The sequence below is a fragment of the Halyomorpha halys genome, unplaced genomic scaffold (assembly GCF_000696795.3).
Source record: "Halyomorpha halys isolate HHAL.00 unplaced genomic scaffold, Hhal_1.1 Scaffold126.1, whole genome shotgun sequence".
NCBI classification, from domain to species: Eukaryota; Metazoa; Arthropoda; class Insecta; order Hemiptera; family Pentatomidae; genus Halyomorpha; species Halyomorpha halys.
In genome coordinates this window covers 1,449,099-1,470,343 of record NW_027112074.1, presented here as the reverse complement: position 1 = coordinate 1,470,343, position 21,245 = coordinate 1,449,099, and the positions used below count along the sequence as shown (strand labels likewise).

Below are 21,245 nucleotides of genomic sequence, written 5' to 3'. Positions count from 1 at the left end.
AAGCATAACTCCAAAACCATTTTGAGTCTGACACAAAATTATTTTTGGGACCCAGGACCAATTCTGAAGTCTGGGTGAATTTTTTTTTAGGCCCATGGTGGGTTGGATATAAGTTATTAATTTTTTCTTAATTAACTACGTAAGCATTTAGTAATAATCCGTCAACTTAATTTTACATTAGTTAGATTAAGCTCATGAAAGATTATATTATAGTTTTTTTCATTCATATAATTTTTATGTGCTCATTTATTTTGCTATTTATTTCATCATTGTGATCTAAATTTTGTAATTGTTACATTGTGGGAATGGTTTACTATAAAAAGATATGTGTATAAATCTTTATTAGCAACAAAAATGATTGCTGTTGTATTATAGGGTCACTTTAGTATGACAATATGATAAAAAAAATTGAATATGTTTGAGGAATGTTTATTTATCAACATAAGGAACTGCTGAATTGGAAAACATTTTATTAGCATACAATATCAATATTAAATATATACATTTTAGTCATAAGATATAATAAAGATATAAAACAATTATTTACAGATATAAAAAAATTATTGAAGTGCATAAATTTAAAATAGCTTATATAGTTTAATGCATTTTTATGTGATTATAAACTTATAGTGTTAACTAGATGAAAACCAGGAACCTTTAGGTGTCATTTCTAAACCTGATTATAAAAAACTTAGCCATGATCCCATTTTAAACATTTTTTTATTCACATATTTATATTTATACACTGAAATTTCCTGGTGTTTGTTTACATAGTGCATTCTATATATTTTTTAAACTTTAAAAAATTAGTTTTGTGTATTATTTGATGTTTGCTAAAGACAAATAACAGCTAGATACTCTGTAAGCTGGAAGACCTCGTGTTGGGAGACCAGTCAACTCAAGCAATGCTCCAGCTCCAGGTTGATGTTCAAGTTCACGGCTATTTAAGCCAATTCGCATGGAGGCCACAAAAAGTTTCTCAATTGAAAATAAAATACTATGAAATAGAGGGCCTTATAATAAATTTTTGATAGCCTGATAGAAGAGCAATAACAAAGATTTGGATTGTTTACCCTTCCACCTTTTGAAATATTAATCCAGAGGTAGCCTTCAGGATCAATAGTCATACTATCAGGACTTCCAGTTATATTATTTTTTTGCAAAATAAACAACAAAGATTTTTCGGTTTGCTGTAATAACACGTAGTATTTCAGTTATTGGAAGAAAAAAATGATTACCTAATTAAACTGATGTCTTTTTTAAAAATGACACAGCAATTAAATTATTTTCCAAAAAGACTAAAATGAACTTACTTATTTCACCAATGCAGCTTAAGATAAAATTGTTTACCTATGGATAACATTTTTTCATTATTAAACAAAATGTTGGAATATGACGGGATAGTTCATCAGCTTTCGATAGATTTCATTAAGGCTTACTATTCTATTGACCATCAAAGTTGTATCATATTTTTCTGAAACAGGGAATACTAAAGTGGTTAGTAAATCTTGTAAGGATGAGCATGACCAAAATGTTTAATAAAGTTTGAATCAGTAATCAGGCTTGAGAAGGTTTGGTTGGTTTAAAACAAGTCAATTGCATGGCAGGGAATAAGATTGGTGTTAGCATTGTGGGATTTTGTAACGAACCAGTCCCTAAATTGTTAATTAACACTGAACTAATGGGCAAACGTCTAAGGGATAGACCCAAATGTAGGTAGGAGGATTTGATTTATAATGATTTAGTAGATTTGAGTTTAGAAGGGTGTCACTGGACACATGTATGTAGAGAACAGTTGGTGGTATTGGCATCGATACTTCGGGTTTGAAGGAAGAAGTCAAAGAATAATATATTTTTTATTAGTTCTTAATTGATCAAAGTTAACAATTTCAATACTATAATTAAACTCTTTTTCTCTACCCAGGCTCTTGTGGTCAACCACCCTCTTCCTAGTCCACATTTCATTCATTCACCTCTTATATATATCTTATTATTGAAAAAAAAAAATACATACATATATTTTTTAAACCTATGGTGGAGTGGATATAATTTATTTAAGTTATTAATTACTACTTTATATTACTTACTAAATACTTACTTTTCTTAATTACTTCATGTGTAGAGTCAGTAATGATCAATTAATTTATTATAAGACTAGTTAAGAGAATATATAATGCTTTGATCAGCAATGAAAATAAAACATAATCATATTATTTTTCTTCATTTATATATTTTTTATGTCCCCATTCCTTTTGCTATTTCTTTAATTATGGTAATTGATGAACTTACATAAATTTTGTAATGGTTATGCTAAGTGAATGATTCAGAATAAAAAGATATGCACATAAATCATTAATAACAATGAAAATTATTCCTGTTGTATTGTTGTGTCACTATAATATGGGAATGTGAAAAAAAATAAATTCAGTTTTAATATTGTATTGAAATATTTTAATAAAATAAGATATTTCATAAATGTTTTTTTCTACAAACAGAATATGTAAATTAGACAATTGGAATGTTAAATTTGGACGTTTGATTCATATAATACTACAACGATATTAAACAATTATGTACAGGTTTATACAAATTAATGAAACCCATGAATTGAAAATAGCTTTAACAGTTTGAATTATTTAACAATATTCATCCAGTATTAACTAGATAAAACCCAGGAAACTTTAAATCAATTTTACACTTCATGACAAGTTATTCTTCACCTCCTAACAATAAGTTAACCATCATCCCATTTTTGATGGTGTTGTGGGAAATAAAACTTTTAATTCTTTTTTCTAAATTTCTTCTTTTTTTTCATTAAAATCCTTCCACCTCTTTGATGGAACTGTCATCATGAAATCTCATGATTCCATTAGATAGGTATATTAAAAAAATGTTTGAATGAAAAAGAAAAACTTATTTAGAGTCTATATCCTCCCTCTTCCCTGAAACATAAGGTTAACCAGAGTTACTGGAAATGACACATTTTAAAGCTTCTTAGTTGTGAAAGTTTTCCTTGAATACTAATCTCTGGATTTACTGTTTTTTGCTATGAAAATCTTGTTAAAAATATCCATATGTCCATTAATCATGCAATTATTTATATTTCAATACATTGTTAATTTCAATTCAAGTTTAATTTCCCACAAAACTGTTATAAAAATTAGATGACGATTAATAGGGACTGTTTTGTCAAAATTAATTTATATAATTGGTTCCTGAAATGTCCTGGTTTTATATAGTTTTATCAAAATGTTAATTTAAAAAAAAAATGATTAATCATATAAACAGTACTCATATTGTCACCAATCAAATTATGGATTAATATGAATTTAGAACGGAAGACAATAAATAATTATGAATACTTTTTATTCTTAGTTATAATGAAGTAATATCGATAATTAAGTACAATTAGACATTTTTGAAGGTTTTGATTAATTCTTCTTTTTTTATCTCAAAAGAAAATAAAACCCTGTGTACAATTTTGTTGTTCAGTGACATTTATACATAAAAAGTAAAAATATAATTTAAACCTTATTAGATATATCTCATACAATTGACAATGAGTTTAAATCTTGGAACCATGAAAATTATTCCTTAGAACCTTGGAATCACTTACTACTTGCAGAGTTCACAAATAAAAATGATATTTAGAATGAAATTAGATGCCAAACCAAAACAAGATTTTTTTTACTTGTTTTGGCTTTATTACACAATACCTTCTTATGCATTATTTACCATTCTTGTCGACCGATCCATACAATCAGACATAAATTATCCTAATACAAATTTGTTAATTACATTATTTCACTAGTAATAGTATTATTACAAACTTGTTATAGAAATAGTTGTTATAGAAATTGTTATACAAAATAGTCTTCCCGAGGAGTTCTAACAAAGCAAAGATGATTATGTATAAGAAAAAATATATTAACATTCATAAAATTATGCAAACACTTTTGAAAACCCTCTTGTAAATAAAATCATTTACTTTTCACATGCTGACAAAAAGTACTTACCTAAGTTTGATTTTGGTTAGATTAAATATTCACATAAACTTATGTGATTAAAAACTAGAATAAACTAAATGGTTTAATCAGAATCATTTTTAGGACTATAAAATGCCCTCAATCCTGTAGCGTATGAAAAACTTCAATGAGTAGTTTTGTGTGTTAGTCAATGTCTGGTAAAGACAAATAACAACTAGATACGCTGTATGATGGAAGACCTCGTGCTGGGAGACCTGTCACCTCAAACAATGCACCAGCTGCAGGTTGATGTACAAGTTCGCTGCTATTTAAGCCAATTCTCATGGTGGTCACAAAAAGTGTTTCAAAGTCATGTCCGCCCCAAGCAACAGATGTCACCCTCTGTACAGGCATCCAGACAGAACCCAACAGTCGTCCTTTTGAAGACACCTGCAGGACCTACGACATAATAAGAAATGGAATATTTTAGTGTGTTTGATTGGTTCATACTTATGAATACAATATCTTATCCACGCTCAAATAAATAAAGAATAATTTTTATTTAACTACATAAAGGGATCCCCAAAAGGGGTCATGTTGGTCAATGTACAACCTTATTAAAATATTACTTAAAAATAAGAAAATGTATGTGTACACCATTATCTATGCATGATTCTAATAGTTGTAAGAAATTGATAATAAAATACTATTGTCATAGCCTGATAGAGGAGCAATAACAAAGATTTGGGTTGTTTACCCTTCCACCACCCCAAACAGCAATCCAGAGGTTGCCATCAGCATCAATAGTCATACCATCAGGACTTCCAGTTATATTATTTTTTGCAAAATCAAAGAAGGTCTTTCGTTTAGCTGTAACAAGATGTAATTTTTAAGTTGTGAGATAAAGGCAAAGGATTGTCTAGTTAAACCTAAGTCTTTTTTATTTTTAAAAATATAGCAATTAACTTATTCTATTAAAAGAATAAAATAAACTTACTTATTTTACCACTACATTCATTGTAATCAAGAATATCTATTTTTCTTGTTGGTGAATCAATGTAGTACATGAACATATTGCCTTGGTTCCATGCAATGCCATTTGAAATACTGACAGGTGACATAACTATGTCGAGAGTGCAAGTTTTAGATACTCTAAACAAGGACCCTTGATTCATCTTCACAACTCCAATAGGTTTTTCTTCACCCATTGTTCCTATAATAGAAAGATTAAATATCTGAGATAAATGTAAGCGGTGGGAATGCTTAATATAATTAAAATTTATTAAATAAAAACAAAGAAAAATTGATAAATAAAGCTTTGAAGGAAAGTGTAATGTTATTTGGATGAGAGGCATGATCTCTAACCAGGACAAAATGAAGAATATCTCTAGCACTGGAAATGAATTTGAACAATGAACCAGAAAAAAAATAGAATCAGAGGATATAGGAAGGTAAAACAGATGAATGATAATAGGAAATCTAGGCTTGTAAGGATATAGTGACAGAATATTGGTGGCAGGGGTCTGATAATGGTAAATGCAATAGACCAGCAGTAGTGGAGGGACCTTCTAAAACAGGTTTTTGATTGAAAGAATCCTTACACTAAAGAAAGGCCTCATAATAATAATAATAATAATAATAATAATAATAATAATAATAATAATAACAATAAAATAAATAAATGTATATGAAGAAGTTAGCTTTCTAGGGGAATTTAATAATTTGTTTCTTTAAATTTTCTTTAATGCTTCTTTTCTTATTAAATTATCTCAAGCTTATGAAAAAAAAAGAACATAGTTTCTTTACTAAAGAATAAAATATTTACATGACAACATAGAGATTATCTCTACTAGTAGGTATTCTTAAAGTAAGGGATAGTTGTATTAAATATTTTAATTGGTAAAAAAAATTAAACAAAACCCCGGTAGATGTAAAAAAAAAATAAATAACCGATCAGTAAATTGTCTAGGAAATATAAAAAAAAAATTACCGCATTTTTAAAAAAAAAAAAATCTTACGTGTCTAATTAGTTCTCTTGCTAAAATTAAGGCATAACAGAACATTATATAAAAAATAAAATACAATTAAACATGAGAAGGTGCATGTCATGAAAATGACTAAGTTGTTTTCATATGGATCAATTAATTATTTTTAGATTGGATAATTAAAAAAACCTTGATAAAAATATTTTATATTTGACACTTCTTTAGGCAGTGATAATTATTTATTGATTCATTTCTGTAAAAAATAAAATTACTATAATGCGGGAAAAATAGATAGTTCCCAATGTGTATTATTTTAACAGGGAATAGTTCGTCACATCACTGGCAACACTGCAAACTCTAATAACAAGTAGGGAGGTTTCAGTTAAATAACCTGAATTTATTGAGTGCATTGTGTTGTTACATCAGAATTAAATGGCGAAATTAACAGGATGGAGATATGGAATGTTTGTTGGAGGTATTGTTGCTGCCATCGGAGCAGCACTCTTCCCTATCACTATTTACCCTATGCTTAACTTGGAAGAGTTCAGAAAGATACAAGCTGCAAATAGGGCACAAATAAGACAAGAAGAAGTTCAGCCCGGGAATATGAAAGTTTGGTCTGACCCCTTTGGTAGAAAATGAACATAATTAGATATATTTTGTAACATAATGTTGTTTTATACTTGCCTACCCAAAGTCGACCCTGGTGATCTGCCTTCCCATCATTAAATCTATTGCCTGGTTTGTCTCTGTCTACTTCAAACTTGTGATGAATAGTGTACACATCAGATATGCCATCCCAGCTCAGTAGAGATATTTTTTTTCCATATCCAACTATGAATTCAGTACTTCGGCCTTGGACAGGGATTATCACACTGATAGTATCATCTGAAATTGAATTGTTATGTTTTCTAATTGTTAATATGGCACATCTCATTGAGTCTTTCTTAGAAAAACGTAAGGGTTAAATTATATATTAAAAAAAATGATCTTGCCTGATTATAATCTTTAGAGAAATCATTGTATATAAGTCGTTAGTTTTTACCTTTATTTTATGATCAAAATAAAGTTTATATTCTTGGCTTTTGTTTTTTCTTTTTAGTTTTCCCTTCATTTTATCTTCAAATCACTTATACAACTAATTATTATTTCTGAGGAATAGATTTAAATTTTAAGTTGTTTTAAATTTGATCTTTTAATTCCTACTATATGTATTTATAGAGAAATATGCTGGTTGTAAAAAAAATTGCATTGAGATTTTATTTTAAATCAGAGGTTTTGAGATATAGGGGAGGTTTGATGAGAATAAATCAGTAATTTTTTTGGGCGTCTTCTAAACTATAATACAGTTTATACCATAAATAAGTTTTATTAATAGCTACTGATTTAAGTAAAAGCAAAGTAAACTAAACTTGGTTCTAATTCATAATCTTCACTCAGCCCCATGGTGGTATACTCATTTACATACCATTTATGGTTTGTTATATGGTGTGGTGTTTTATACTGTTGATTATCTTATAGCAAAAATAAATGTTAATGGTTTTAAATTTTAAATAAAGAGGTTTGAACTTTAAATAAAGAAAATGACCTGGGCAAAATAGCCTGCAAATAGAAAATATAAATTATTGTGAGAAGGATTTTTGTATTGAAGATGGCTAGAAAGGCCGAAACGTTGGACAAATGAATAAATAAAGTGTTGAGACGGATTTGGATATAAAATTGATTTATTTAATAAATATTACCTTGTCTCAAAAAATTTTTGAAATAATATTATTAAACATTATTACTGTAAAGTAGGCTATATAACAGTTAACTTAAATTTTAATGAAATATATCACGTTTATCATTTTTACCTGTAACATATTTTTCTTTTAAAAAAGAAATATTAAGAATAAAAATGAAAAATTATTTTCTACTCATATGATTCTAAATAGTATTAAACTTTGTGGGAGTGGGTAGCTCATTGGTAAGGCAATGGACTACTAACTCCAAGGACCTGGGTATGAATCTGGCTGTGACAGATAATTATTATCTGTCACCTGTAGCCGTTGAGTCAGTCCTCTGGGTTCGGGAGCCCCCAATAGGGTAAAAATCTGGCGGTCAAGCATGATTCTGACTAAATCACCTCCTTGTACAACTGTTGGTCTAGTAACAGCACTTCCTTACAAAGTACTGCACCTCTGACCCTTCACGGAGCAGTACAGAATTAATATTTTTAGTATTAAACATTGATTAAAATTAGATGTTCTTTTTAAATTTGTGTCTGATAAGAGATAGATATCTCGGAGGGGAGGGGAGAGGGGGAGCCTCTCTCAGACCTTTTAGTCTATTCACGATTCATATTTATACCAGACCTTTATTGTAACTTTAGTTTGAAAATAAAAATATTTTTTAAAAGACCAAACATTACTACAAAGTAATGTATTGAAGTGCAGATTTTGTAAAAAGAGTTTTATTAGTATTTGAGTTTATGTTGTATCAATTCCAATTTTATTAATATACTTCCAGAAAAACATTCTAAAAGATTCTAACATAATGCAATTGAGGAAAGTGATACAATATAGTTATTTTATGTTGATTTAATTATTTTAAATAAAATTAAGTTATTTTTTTGATAATAACTGGGATAATATTACTGAAATATTAAAAATATTACTGGGATATCAAGGAAAACAACATACTTAGTTTTATTGATGTATGTTGTTGGGTGTAGGGTTGATACCTGTGTACTCCCTGGCCTGCAATATCGACAAAGTAAAGAGCTTGTTCTTCTGGAACCCAGTGGGGCCCTTCTGAATGCGCCATTATTTCTGTAACCTGCTGTATGTAAAATGCACTCCATGCTCCAGCACTTTTATCCTGTGCTTGCGATATGCTTTAAAAAAAATTTACAAAAAATGGATTATTTTTTGTAATACGTTATATAGCTATGTTATTATTATTTCAGAATTATTCTCCCATGGAATTATTTACTTGGATTTCATAGTTATAATTTTTGTATTAAATATATATTTTTTCTGTTTTACTTTTTCATCATCCCGATTATAGAGGAAGCATAATTAATCATCATTTTTTAAAATCTCACGTAATTACACATTTATTGATCCAATAAGTCCAATTAATCTCATTTGAGTACTTAATAATTACTAATGCTATTATTTACCCCTATTTCAAATAATCTTAAGTTCCCTGGAAATAATGGACTAATTTTGTTGGATGAATGATTGAATTTAAAAAATCTAGAACAGATACATCAATTGTAAATGGGTTACATTCCTTATTCAAAATAGATCTTGAGAAAATGTTCCAGTTTTGTATTTCGAAGAAATTTCTATGTTGGTTACCTTATTGCTTAGATAATTTTTTTTTTATATTGTTAAAAATACTCATTTATTTCAAATTGTATTCAAATCAATTTTCTCTTGAAAAAACATCAGATTTAAGTTAAGTCTGTAGTGTACTCTAGTAAACTCCATAGAACTACACGATTTTCTTAAATATTATAATTTTAACACATTTCATACACAATGTGACAGCTTGTCAAAATCTATAATCAACCTAATGTAAGAAAGGTGAAACAGTTCACTTTCTTTTACAACATTGGAAAATTATTCTAAGAATTATGATTTGTTATTATTATGTATAACAATTATATACCATAAGATAAAAAATTGTTCATGATAACATAATCCCTAGTTATAGGAACTGCACACTCTACTGCTGGGTGCAGACTAAAATTTTTTAACCAGAAAAGTAAGTTGCATATATTCTCCATATTCCTCATATTGCTACTCAAGTGAAATGTGAACCCCTCCAAAAAAAACTGGAAGTCTTTTAAATTAGGTATTTATGACAGGAAAAAAGTTTGAGGTTGAATAATTCAAGAAAATTATGCTCTCTCATGAGTGGCCATGTGGTAAAACATTCAAATAGTCACCTTTTTGTTACACTGATTTGTCCATGGCCAAGGAGTAAGGAAAATTTAACTCCATAATATATAACTTTTATTTTCATTTGTCAGAATTCAATTGATCATGAAGCCCTTAATCTAAAATTACTGATATAATGCAAGGTACAAAATATATTTGTTATAAGAAAATTGTCTTGTTTCTAACTAATGCCACTTAGGGTTATTTGAATTAATGCTTATTATGGCATCATTGGATACAAATGGAGGGTTCAAAAGCCTATCATCGTAAGTCTATGAAAATAGAAACAGGATTATTAAAAGTGTAACAAACAATTTAGCTCATTTCCTCTGTGGCAAGTATAGCTGCTGCCACCTGGTGTTTGAAAATTAAAATAGTGACTAGCCTTTTTGTCAACTGAAAGTTTAAATAATTAGAAAGCAGTCACAGCTTATGACTCAATTTAAGCGAAACTATAACTTCCACCTATTAGCTTCTGGATCCTTCTTACACCAGTATTACTTCTTGCCCTTATTGACAATATGTCAGATTGTATTATTTGACAACACTAGAGGTATAATAAAATAATTAATGTTTATATATTATTGAGTTAGTCTGCAACGGCATTAGAGAGCTATTATGTATATTAATCAATTTACGTGCAATGCGTGATGTAGAAAGTTAGCTTTTTGGTTTCATAAATATGTTAAAAATTGTTTTATCAAGTTTAAATATTTTAGTTTTTTAATTTAGTGGAAAATTTAGCAGTAACTAAAAAACTCTTAATTTTATATTTCATCTCTAGATTTTTCAAAGTTCCTATTTTCATATGATTAAATAAAATTACATTTTTAGATGCATGATGAACCAAAAATATTTTTATAGTGATTAAAGATGTAGTTTGTTTTTGTATTCTACTGGTATATGTTTTCATTGTATTCTATTCTGTCTACGAGGTTAGTTACAATTATATTAGTCAGAAAATATATAATATTTATTTAAGAACAAATAATAATAAGAAAACACTATTAAAAATAATAAGCGTTTTTACTGTTGGTTGCTTTCAAATTTAATATTAGACATACATTGGAAGGAGCTCATGGATAGTTTCACTCCATATGAACTAAATAAATGATTAAAAGTCAGTTAATTATTAAAAATAACAGAAGCTTATTATTTTTTTTTTAATTTTGAGATATTATAAAATTACTAATATTACAGGAAAATTAGAAATATTAATTACAAAATGAATCTTACAGCAATAAGGTACGCGAGTTTATACCAGGATGTTTAAATGAAGGCAATTTAATTCGGGTAAATTTAAACCCAAAAAGTAATAGAAATTTTAAATTAAGCCAGTTTTAAAGGTTTGACACAGTAAATCATAATAGTTTATTAGAATTATACTTATGAAGATAGAACCATTTTTTAAAAATAAAGATTAATGTTGGAAAATGAAAAAAGTGGTCGTTATCGTGGTTTTCCAAATGGCAAGAGACAAAATAAAGATTTGTGAAGTATGGAGATGTATATTATTAAAATATCTTCCTGTAGTATATAGCTTTTAAATATAATTTTGACCATTAAGAAAATATATTGGAGAAAATGAATCAAATCAATAAAGTGTGTAGGTATATATAATTGATTTAATTATTTGATTGTGTATATTTTTTTCAGTTGTAAATGTAATATTAATATTTTTACAACCTTAAAATATCTATATACAGTAATTCATTTTAAATCTTCTGGAGGAATAAGATACATTAAATAAAAACTTTTAATTTTGTTGAACTTATTCCAAAAATAGTAAGGCTAACTGTGTTACTTTCTTTACTGAAGTCATCCTACAAACTTCTCTAAAGCTACTACTTGTTACAAATTACCTTACAAATCTATGGAATACATCAAACGAAATATAATCTTTTATTACCATTGTTTTTATGCAACAAAAGTAATATTTGTGCTATAAATAACTATATTAAACAATAAAAAACTCTTATCTTATATATCTTACTTTCTATTTTTTCAATACGTGTTTAAGTTGCATACCTGATGAGCAGTGTGATTAATAACAAGGAGACCATTCTTGTCTGAATTCTTTAAACTGCACCCCTGAGAAAAAAATAAAATCAAAACTACAAAAATATTTTACTTCATCATCTTTTAAGAAACAAATATGTTTCATATAAGGGATTGATGTATTTTTGCGATAGCGGATTCCACTTCCGTGCGGACCTCGAGACGGACTGAATCGCAAGGTCACCCCTTCACCCAGAGCCTCCTGCTCCAGTAGGAAAGCCTTGGCAAAGTATTGGAGCGTTTTATTCATTTATCTGTCAAAGGGAAGTCATCGTTACGTCAACCACCGATAACCGTGACGGATGTAGTAAACAGATGGATTATGGTGATTTGGAGTGGAAAAGGGGGAGGTTGCAGGTTGCAGTATCTAGGTTGGTAAGACTGAAAATATAGGTCTTTAGTTTACTGTATTTAAAATAGCAACCCATGAAGGTCATAGTATTAGTACTTAGCACATGGTTTCTTTAGCAAAGGCTAGGGATGGTTGGTGGTCACAAGTTGGTGAGTATTTGAGGAACTTTCAATAAAAAGATCAATTAAGTTGTTTATTTAAGGTTTTATAAAATCCTCCATATTTGTATCCTATACAAAACGATATTTGTTAACTTACATATTTAAAAAGTTGATGCAGTAATAAAAATTCGAGAAATTGGGATTTTAATTAACGCGTAAACAAAAAGCCTATTTTATCAAAATTAATTTTATAACTTTTTTATAAACCGAGAAATATATTTTATTGTTTGAATAAAATAAATTATTATCCAATTTAAGTCTCAAGACAATCTATATTTCATTTTAAGTCCAACGTTTCGGCCATCCGGCACTTCTTAAGGGCAATCTTAAATACAAATTTAAAACCACATCAATTTAAAAAAAACTTAATGCAGGTTATTACGTAATATTTTGGGGTGTGATTTGTTGCAACGAGTTAAAAAAGTTAAAAAATAAATTATTAATAAACAAAGTTTAAAATTTTGCTTTGTTCATAGGATAAGTACTTTGCGCCAGTGTGTTCATGGAATCAAAATGTTGTTTAAACCCTATTTTAACGATAAATAAAAGGGCGGGAAACTATGGTCTTTTATTTATTTTATTTTATACCAGAATGGGCTGGTATGGGCCTTACATGGTTGATATAACCGTTATATTATATATATTTTTTTAACAGTTGATTATGGGGGATGATATAGTCTCGTACAAAAGACACCCCTAACTATATACAATATTGTTATTAAAAGAAGAAAAAAAATGAATAAATAGATAAGAGTAATGCTTCTCAATAAAAGAGGAATGTAAAATTAATAACAAAAATAATGATATTGGTACACTTAAATAAAACAAACAATTGCCCTCTAATAATGAAACGAAACAAGTTATTTTGAAAAAGGCGCGAGAGAAGAAAATAGAAAAAAATAAATAAAAAAATAATAATGAATAAATAAAATGAGTAATAATAAAAAGTAAAATTGAGGCAGTGTGACTATGAATTAATTTTATATTTATTAAAATTTATAACAGAATGTCCTGCTGCAGTCTGGGCTTCAGTCTTCGGGTTGAGGTTGGGTTTCCCAAGTTGTAGGTCACTGCTCCTTTAACTTTCGGCAACTGGGAGTGGAACTCCATGAACTGTTTTTTGATGTAATCCTCTATTGACTCCATATGCAATTGGGTATTTCTTATGAACCAAGGAGCATTAACTACGATTCTTAGGACTTTATTTTGAAAAGATTGTAGTTTTTTCTTTTCGTGAAGGATGCCGCTCCCCAGATCTCACAGCCGTACATCAGCAGTGGCCTGAGAATTGTTTTAAATATAAGAACAGTTGTTTCTGGTTTTAGTCTGGAATTTAAACGATGGTCTAGGTAATTATCTGCTAAATTCAATAGTACTATCGTAGTAGATAATAATGTCATGAAGGTTTCTACAATTTATTTTTAAGACCATATGATTAACATTCCATATCAGACAAGAAACGGGGATACCATACTCTCATTCGTAAGGAAAATGAAGTAAAAAATAGGGGAGTTGACCACGCCCTCAGAACACAGATTTACGTTGAGGTTAAGAATGCCTGTCATTGTAATCTGAACTGAAACAGAAGACAAGCAGTGATGGGTTCATACTCTTATTCTACTCCTCTACCACATACCCGTTCCATTAAAAGGCCAGCCTTTTTTGGCTTCACTTTTCCTTCCAGCTTACCTCCTCTATTGTACTCCTTACCTCAAGATGTAGATGGGACGGTTATAAGGTTTTTAAGAGATGTAAATATCGTTAAAAAATGTGTACCAATAATTTAAAATTATTTTTGTTTTTTTTTCATAAATATATTACCCACCAAACCAAAACAAAATACACAAATGAGATCATTATACACCAAGAGGTGAAGAGGAGAAAAAAGGTAGTTATTTCACCCTGATTTCTGATTACTTTAATAAAAACTAATTATGGTTATTTCTAGTCAAAATTGATGAGTCTGCCAACATAGAGGGAGGGGAGAATAAAAAATTATGACAGATTCAAAACTAAAATTAATTTTTCAATCGGAGTTCCAAATCTTTAAAACTATTAACAACACTAGAAAATCTAATAAAACATTCAAAGTGGTGTAAATTTTCTATAATATGATCCTTAATAGAGCTGTTCATTAGTTCCCGAGATACAGTTCTATAAAAAGCAACATTTGATAATGAAAAATCAATAGTTAAATGATTTTACTTTGAGAAAGCTATATTTCAGGGACCATTATACGTAGCAATGTCTGTTAGCACTCAAATTATAGCACCAGCTGGAGAAATAAATTTAAAGTAAGTTTTTTTGTCGGAATGTCGTACCTAATAAGAGGCCATACCAAAGGAACCGCCTGAGTCATTGCCTCTGGCGGCAAGACATATTAAAAGTAATATATATATATATATATATAAGCCAGCAGTGTTGTGTGAGCCTATTGTAAATGGTGCCACCCGGGTTTGTCCTTATTTTTCTAATGGCAACTTCTAGGGCGAGGTTGAACAGTACTGCTGATAAGCTTTTTCTTCAAAAACTTTACCATTTTACATTTATAAGTTTCTTGAGGTGGTAAAAACGATTATGAACTTTATTTCTAAAAAAATCTTTTACCGTATTTGGATAGTCTGTCCATATTGTTTCAATATCGTACTCATATTGAAGAAAAGTAAGGTCATTATATAATAAATATCCATATTTTATATAGGTTTTATATATAAAACTGGGCACCCAGGTTCTTTTCGACATAATATAAATACGTAGATATATAAATATATAGTATAAATACATAAATATATTAATAAATTCAAAATAATGCGTGTCTGGGAACCCCCATCCAGCCTTAGAACCGCTGGGCCCCGTACACAAATATGTACCCGTAGATAAATTTAATATAGTAATAATATTATAATTGGTGTGATATGATATAAATATTGAATATAATGCTTAGGCTCACTCCATTCTTTCGTATTTCACTTTATGTTTGCTCATTATGATTGATGTCTGGTCTAGTTATGAATCATCACTCTCTATTTTAGAATTGGAGTATAAAGTGGCATGTTTTTCATTGGAATATTCTTTAGATAATTGTTAATAGTTCTTCTGGAAATTTATTTTGTTAGTTTTAGCGCTTAACCCCACTATTCATTGAACGTTAAAAGGTAAAAGGGATAATATACGCATATATTTTAATAAAATGGCATTACGGGTAGGGAAAAATGAACCTCCACAGCCAGAACGGTCAGAAGAAGAATCTGATCATAAGAAACCCGAAGAACCGACAAATCAGGGGTCAGCTGGAGAAACAATGACCCAAGTCAAGAATATAACCCAGCCACAAACAATTCCTGCACAGATGGAAAATAATACAGGAGAAACCTCTAACGGGTAACAGGTAGCGAAAAACCTCTAGGCGAAAGAAAATTCCAATACCAGAGTATATTTATATTAACTTATAGTTATAGTATATACAGTATATTATATAGTATATATAAGGTATATATTATATATAGTATAACTTATAGTTATAGTAACTGCGTTTTTTCAAGTGAAATTGAACATGATTATTTTCAAAAGCGAATAGGGGACAAAACACTTCTGACTCTTCACAACTAATTTGTCTTTTCTTCAACCAAACTAAGTTTATGATTCATGGTCGAATAGTTGATTAATATGTTGAAAAACTTAAACTCTAAATTTTTAATTAGAAAAAATGCTCTTTACACTCTAAAATAAATAACACAGTGGTCGCGTTACCTGTTAATATGAAATGACTTTTACAGCCTTACCTTAATACTGGCAAATAAGTTTCAATTTTCTTTCCAGGTTCGAATTTGTAGTAACATAAATTCAAGTTAATACGATCTGATTTAAATAGCACTTCATTACTTTAATTAATTTTAATATAAATATTTTCTTGATTCGATTTGTACCACAAAGAAAATTGGGCTCAGTTCTCAGATTGTATTCGGGCCATGAAAATAAGGGCAGTCAGAAACGCTAGCTTAAACTACCGTGACGGTTAATTGGTCTTGTTGCTAAAACTCCAGTCGTTAAAATAATGTTTTATTAAACCTTGCGTCATTAATTAATTCCTATAACAGTTAGAAAAGATACGATATTATGAGGATATTTTTTAAAGGTACCAAACATATTTTTAAAGCTCATATTAATAATTTCATCAATAAACGTTTTTATAAAGTTATAATTATAAATAAAGATATTACACTGTAAATTTTCCAATGCGCTCTACGTAATTTCTAACAATAAATTTGAAATTAAATTTAAAACAAAAACCGAATTGCTACAACTGCAGCCAGTTTTCTGGTATATGATATATAGTCGCTTACCAGAAGAACAAATAAATAAATCAATAAAAAAAAAAATAAATAAATAAAAAAGAAACATTTAACTGGGTACTTTCTTACTTCTATGTATTCCTTATAATTGATTTTGATTCACCAAATGACCATATCTACTTGTATTTTTTCTTAAGTCCACATAATTTATTTATTATATTAAAATTAGAATTAGCAATGTATGGGTGCGATTAGTAATAGATATTATTCGATCTTTATTTGTATCATATTCTGTACCACCTTGTTTTATTCTCATTATTATATTAATTCACTAATTGTAAATTATTCACTTCAAGATCCTTTCATTTATTTTTATAATTATTATTTTTTTTAATAATTATTATTCTATTTTTAATTTTTACTTTATTTTCATTTTAGTAGTTGTTAATTACATTATTAGTTGTATCACTTGAGCTCAATTCATATTGTACTTTTCTAGCTTGAAAATTGTATAGCTTCCACAAGGCCCTAATAGTCTAAACTGTAATATTAACATTTCACTTATGTCTATCATTTTTATGTGTTATTTTGGCACCGACCGATAGATGTTGTCATCTGGTCGGACCGTATTGTGATTTTTTAAATAAAAAAAAAAAGTATAATTGAGGTGTTCGTCGCGAAGGTAGATGTCGGCAAATAAAGTAACAAGGCTTCGTAACGAACGATTCCTAAAAGGTTTATTGACGCTGAATTAACTGTTCCAGGGATAGACCGAGGCGTAAGTGGGAGGATTGTGTTGTCAGCCCTTGCTGGTCTGGGTTTTGGTTGTAATCAATGAAGGGGTCTTCTAAGGGGCTTTATTAATGAATTTCAATAAAAATAATTTAATAACAAAGTAAATATCTATATTTTTTATAATAATATTTTATTCTTTTATAAGGCTTATTACGTTAATTTTATTAAAAATATTATTGTTAATTAAATCATTATACAACGTATGAGTTAACACGCAAAAAAGAGACATTGACCGAATTAGTTAGCTAGCTTAGCATGCAAAACCGCACGAAAGCGTATTATTGCGGATCAGTTATTCAAAGGTGATATTCCACCATACAATGTAAGGCCTTCACACATATTGCAAACTGTGTATGAAGAAAACCAGTAACAAATTCAATTACATTCCTGGTTAGCCATAAATGATAGGTTTAGGAAAAACTCTATATTGAATATTATGCCGTGTGAATTTATTTCAAATTTCCATTTAATGAGATAATTTCAACTGCAAAGACAAATACACGGGTAAGAACGAAAATATTGAGGATTTTAAAAACTATTAACCCATTAAATGAATAATAAATTGTAGGATTTCATATTTATCAACCAGAAGAACATAATAGAAATAAAGTTTAATAAATTTATTACTATATTTATTTAAATTTATTTTGAAAAATCACTTTCACAGAATAAATTATTTATTCTTAGAAATCGCAATTAAATATATAAAAGCAGAGCTTATAAGTCATTTCATGATTGTGCGTAATATTATATTACTAAAGTTTTTTTTTTTTTTAGAATTTTCGTGAATCATACAAGCAATTTTGATTACAATTCAATTCTTGAATACATTGATTTATGTGTATACACACACTTTGTTTTGTTATGAGACAGAATTCACTATCTTATGTGTAGTTATTATCTTAAATTCAGTAATCAATCTATCGTTACTTTTGCGAGTTATGCAGTTTATTATAAAAACAAAGAAATATTTTAAGCCGCAATAACAAACATTTAAAAAATATTTATATATTATTTATGGATATAATATAGAAATAATAAAGGAAGTAATATTAGTGGAACTGTTTTATGTTAGCCAAGATTATATTCATAACTAGATTGAAAAAATGCATAACTAAATACTATTGTCCATGCGAACCGCTTATACAGTTTAAGGTGGTTTATTTTTTATTATTATGTACTTTATAAAATAATTAAATACTATATCTCACCTTATTCAGAATATTTTTTTTTGTATTTATCGACAAGAAAGATTAAATTTTAATCGATTTATTGAAACTTGAAAGTAAATATATGAACTTAAACTGACCTATATAATAAATAATAAGTTATTATTGATGAGTATTCTATTGAAAGTTAATATTCCCACTTCTGAGAAGTGAATATTTTTGGAGAAATTAACATTTTGCAACAACCACTTATTCAATTTATATCAACATGTTAATTTTCCACTATTAAATAGCTGTTATAAATAAAAAATTTTAATAAAAAGCTCAGCTACATGAGATTCTCACATGATAACTTTTCATAGTAAACTCCTCAATTATGTTTCAATTACACAAAGAAGAAAGTCAAAATCTCCTTCAAGCCAAAGTTCTCAAATTCCCTAAAAATGTTGTCATGATGTCTCAAAAATATTAAAATATTTTAGTTTTTATAATCCTTATTTTTATATTATAGTCCTACTATTTAACGAAATATTTGAATTTTCCTAACCATTTTAAATATGAGCTTTAAAGTATATTACTTTAGCCAATCGTAAAAAACAATTTATTCAAACTCAACATTTTTTCTATAAAATCCCTATTTTCTATCTTCTGAAGTATTCGTATTGGTTTTTATTTGAATTCTTGATTTTTATTAACTTCGAAGATGTTGATATTTGGTTAGTGTTGGTTCACTTATCGCAATCACTATATAGCAATGCTGGCTCATATAATTTTTTTTCTATTTAAATACTGTATTACGTCTATAAAATTCGCAATTCTTAGCTTCAGAGGTATTGGTCTTAAATTTTGATAACTCTTTGGGTAACACGTTGGTTTGAATTATGTTCTCAAATTTTCAATTTCCCATATTTTTTTATTTTCAAACTATTGGAAGTTGAGAACCTTCTCAACTATCCTGTGATAACAATCTCTTCCTGCAACGACATCCCTAATTAATTATTAATTTGGTTAGAATATAGATAGACTATTTTAGTTCTAAATAAAGTGTAAAAGTTTTCAAAGATCATCAGTGAACACGATATTAAAAAAATTAAGCTTTTTATCACATCCTTTCTTAAATTATATCACTACCCACATTTTCTCTGATAAAATCCGTGATCAGAATTGTTATATATAGTTGTAATTAATTATATTTTGAAGAAAAGTAGTTATATCTTACCAAAATCAAACCCTTTTCACTAAAGCTCCAGAGAACTACAGAACCAACATCACTACACTTCCACTACTGTTGTCTTTCAGGGCGATCTTACGGCACGTCCTCTCCTTGAGTGCAGTTTAGCGTTTCCTCGACCGGCGTCCTCAGCAGACTTCCGAGTGCTGCCTCCCCCACCTTCGCTATTCCAGTTATTACCGCAGCCAGTTGTTACCGGTGTGAGTTACTACTGAAAAGGTCACAGCCCGTCGGAATCAGAGCAGGTTTCGAAAAACTGCCTTATTTACATTCAAATTAACTAAATCTTTTGCCTTGAAACAATGTTTCGTAAACCTTCCATTAAGTAATGGAATCTCTCTGATATGATTAAAAGAGATTTGGAGTACATCTTCAATGATACGCACCATAGCAATATTTTATACTGTGTTACTTTTATTAATCACTAATTGACCCGGCAATGCTTTGCTAATGCTATAGTTGAGGATGTATACACATTAATTGAACACTATTGAAACTTTGATATCAACATATACATAGATGAAGTGATTACAAGATATCTATAGTACCAACTAACTTCTTTTATGGTCACCGGAATAATAAAAAAAAAAACCTCCAAATAAATAAAGGTAAAAAATTCTTATTTTTAATTTCTTTGAAAAATGGTATTTGAGTGTTTCAGGCAACGAAACAAATATGATTTGTACTTTCTTAAAATAAATTTTGTTGACCTACTTTACTGAAATCCTCATTATGTTTTATTTTATTTTTTTTTAATTTTTAATGAATAAAAATCATTTAATAGAATCACTAACATTTTTTTCTTCAACGAAAAATAAAATTTGATTGCATTTGAAAAATCAAAAAAATAGTATTAACTTCAACATCACTCAACCAATGTACACTAAACTTGGCAGTGGTTTAGGGGTCTATAAACTGCACCAAAGGGTACAAACCGGATCTAATTGAACAAATTATAACGGGAGATATAAAATAAAACGTTTAAAAAGTTTTTTGTTTATTTGAAACTAATATTTCGTGATTAATGTAAAATGAGTTCGGTATCAATTTTATTAAATTATATTCATGACTCTCGCTTACTCCTAAAAAAAATATTTTCTTGATTACATTTATATTATAAAACAGCTCTTACCGTTAGTTTTATTTTGGAACGACTCAGCATTAAATTCACAATTTAGTTAATTGTGAATCCAATAGAAATGAAGTACTACAAAAATATGAGAATTTTCACCTTAAGGTAAAGATACTTCCCATAGAGTTTTTCATTAAAAGACCTTCAACAACATTTCGGAATATTTTCCTCATTGT

At 28.6% G+C, this 21,245-nt stretch overlaps 2 protein-coding genes across 3 annotated transcripts; one reads left to right on the top strand and one right to left on the bottom strand.

The window, feature by feature from the left end:
- Positions 1–2,438: 2,438 nt before the first annotated feature.
- LOC106678165 (regucalcin) lies at positions 2,439–20,083 on the bottom strand. Of its 2 annotated transcripts, XM_014416531.3 has the most exons (7): positions 19,926–20,083; positions 11,908–11,970; positions 8,632–8,825; positions 6,638–6,838; positions 4,963–5,178; positions 4,723–4,835; positions 2,440–4,424 (listed from the first exon to the last, which is right to left on the bottom strand). In XM_014416531.3, the coding sequence occupies exons 2-7, from the start codon at positions 11,940–11,942 to the stop codon at positions 4,170–4,172; spliced, it is 1,014 nt and encodes a 337-aa protein (XP_014272017.1). In that variant the 5' UTR covers positions 11,943–11,970; positions 19,926–20,083; the 3' UTR covers positions 2,440–4,169. The 2 variants fall into 2 exon arrangements, with proteins under 2 accessions (XP_014272018.1, XP_014272017.1); XM_014416532.3 differs by lacking the exon at positions 19,926–20,083 and having other exon boundaries at positions 2,439–4,424; positions 11,908–12,100.
- On the top strand, positions 6,312–7,033 carry LOC106678166 (small integral membrane protein 20). Its single transcript, XM_014416533.3, has one exon. The coding sequence runs from the start codon at positions 6,383–6,385 to the stop codon at positions 6,590–6,592; it is 210 nt and encodes a 69-aa protein (XP_014272019.1). The 5' UTR covers positions 6,312–6,382; the 3' UTR covers positions 6,593–7,033.
- Positions 20,084–21,245: the final 1,162 nt, after the last annotated feature.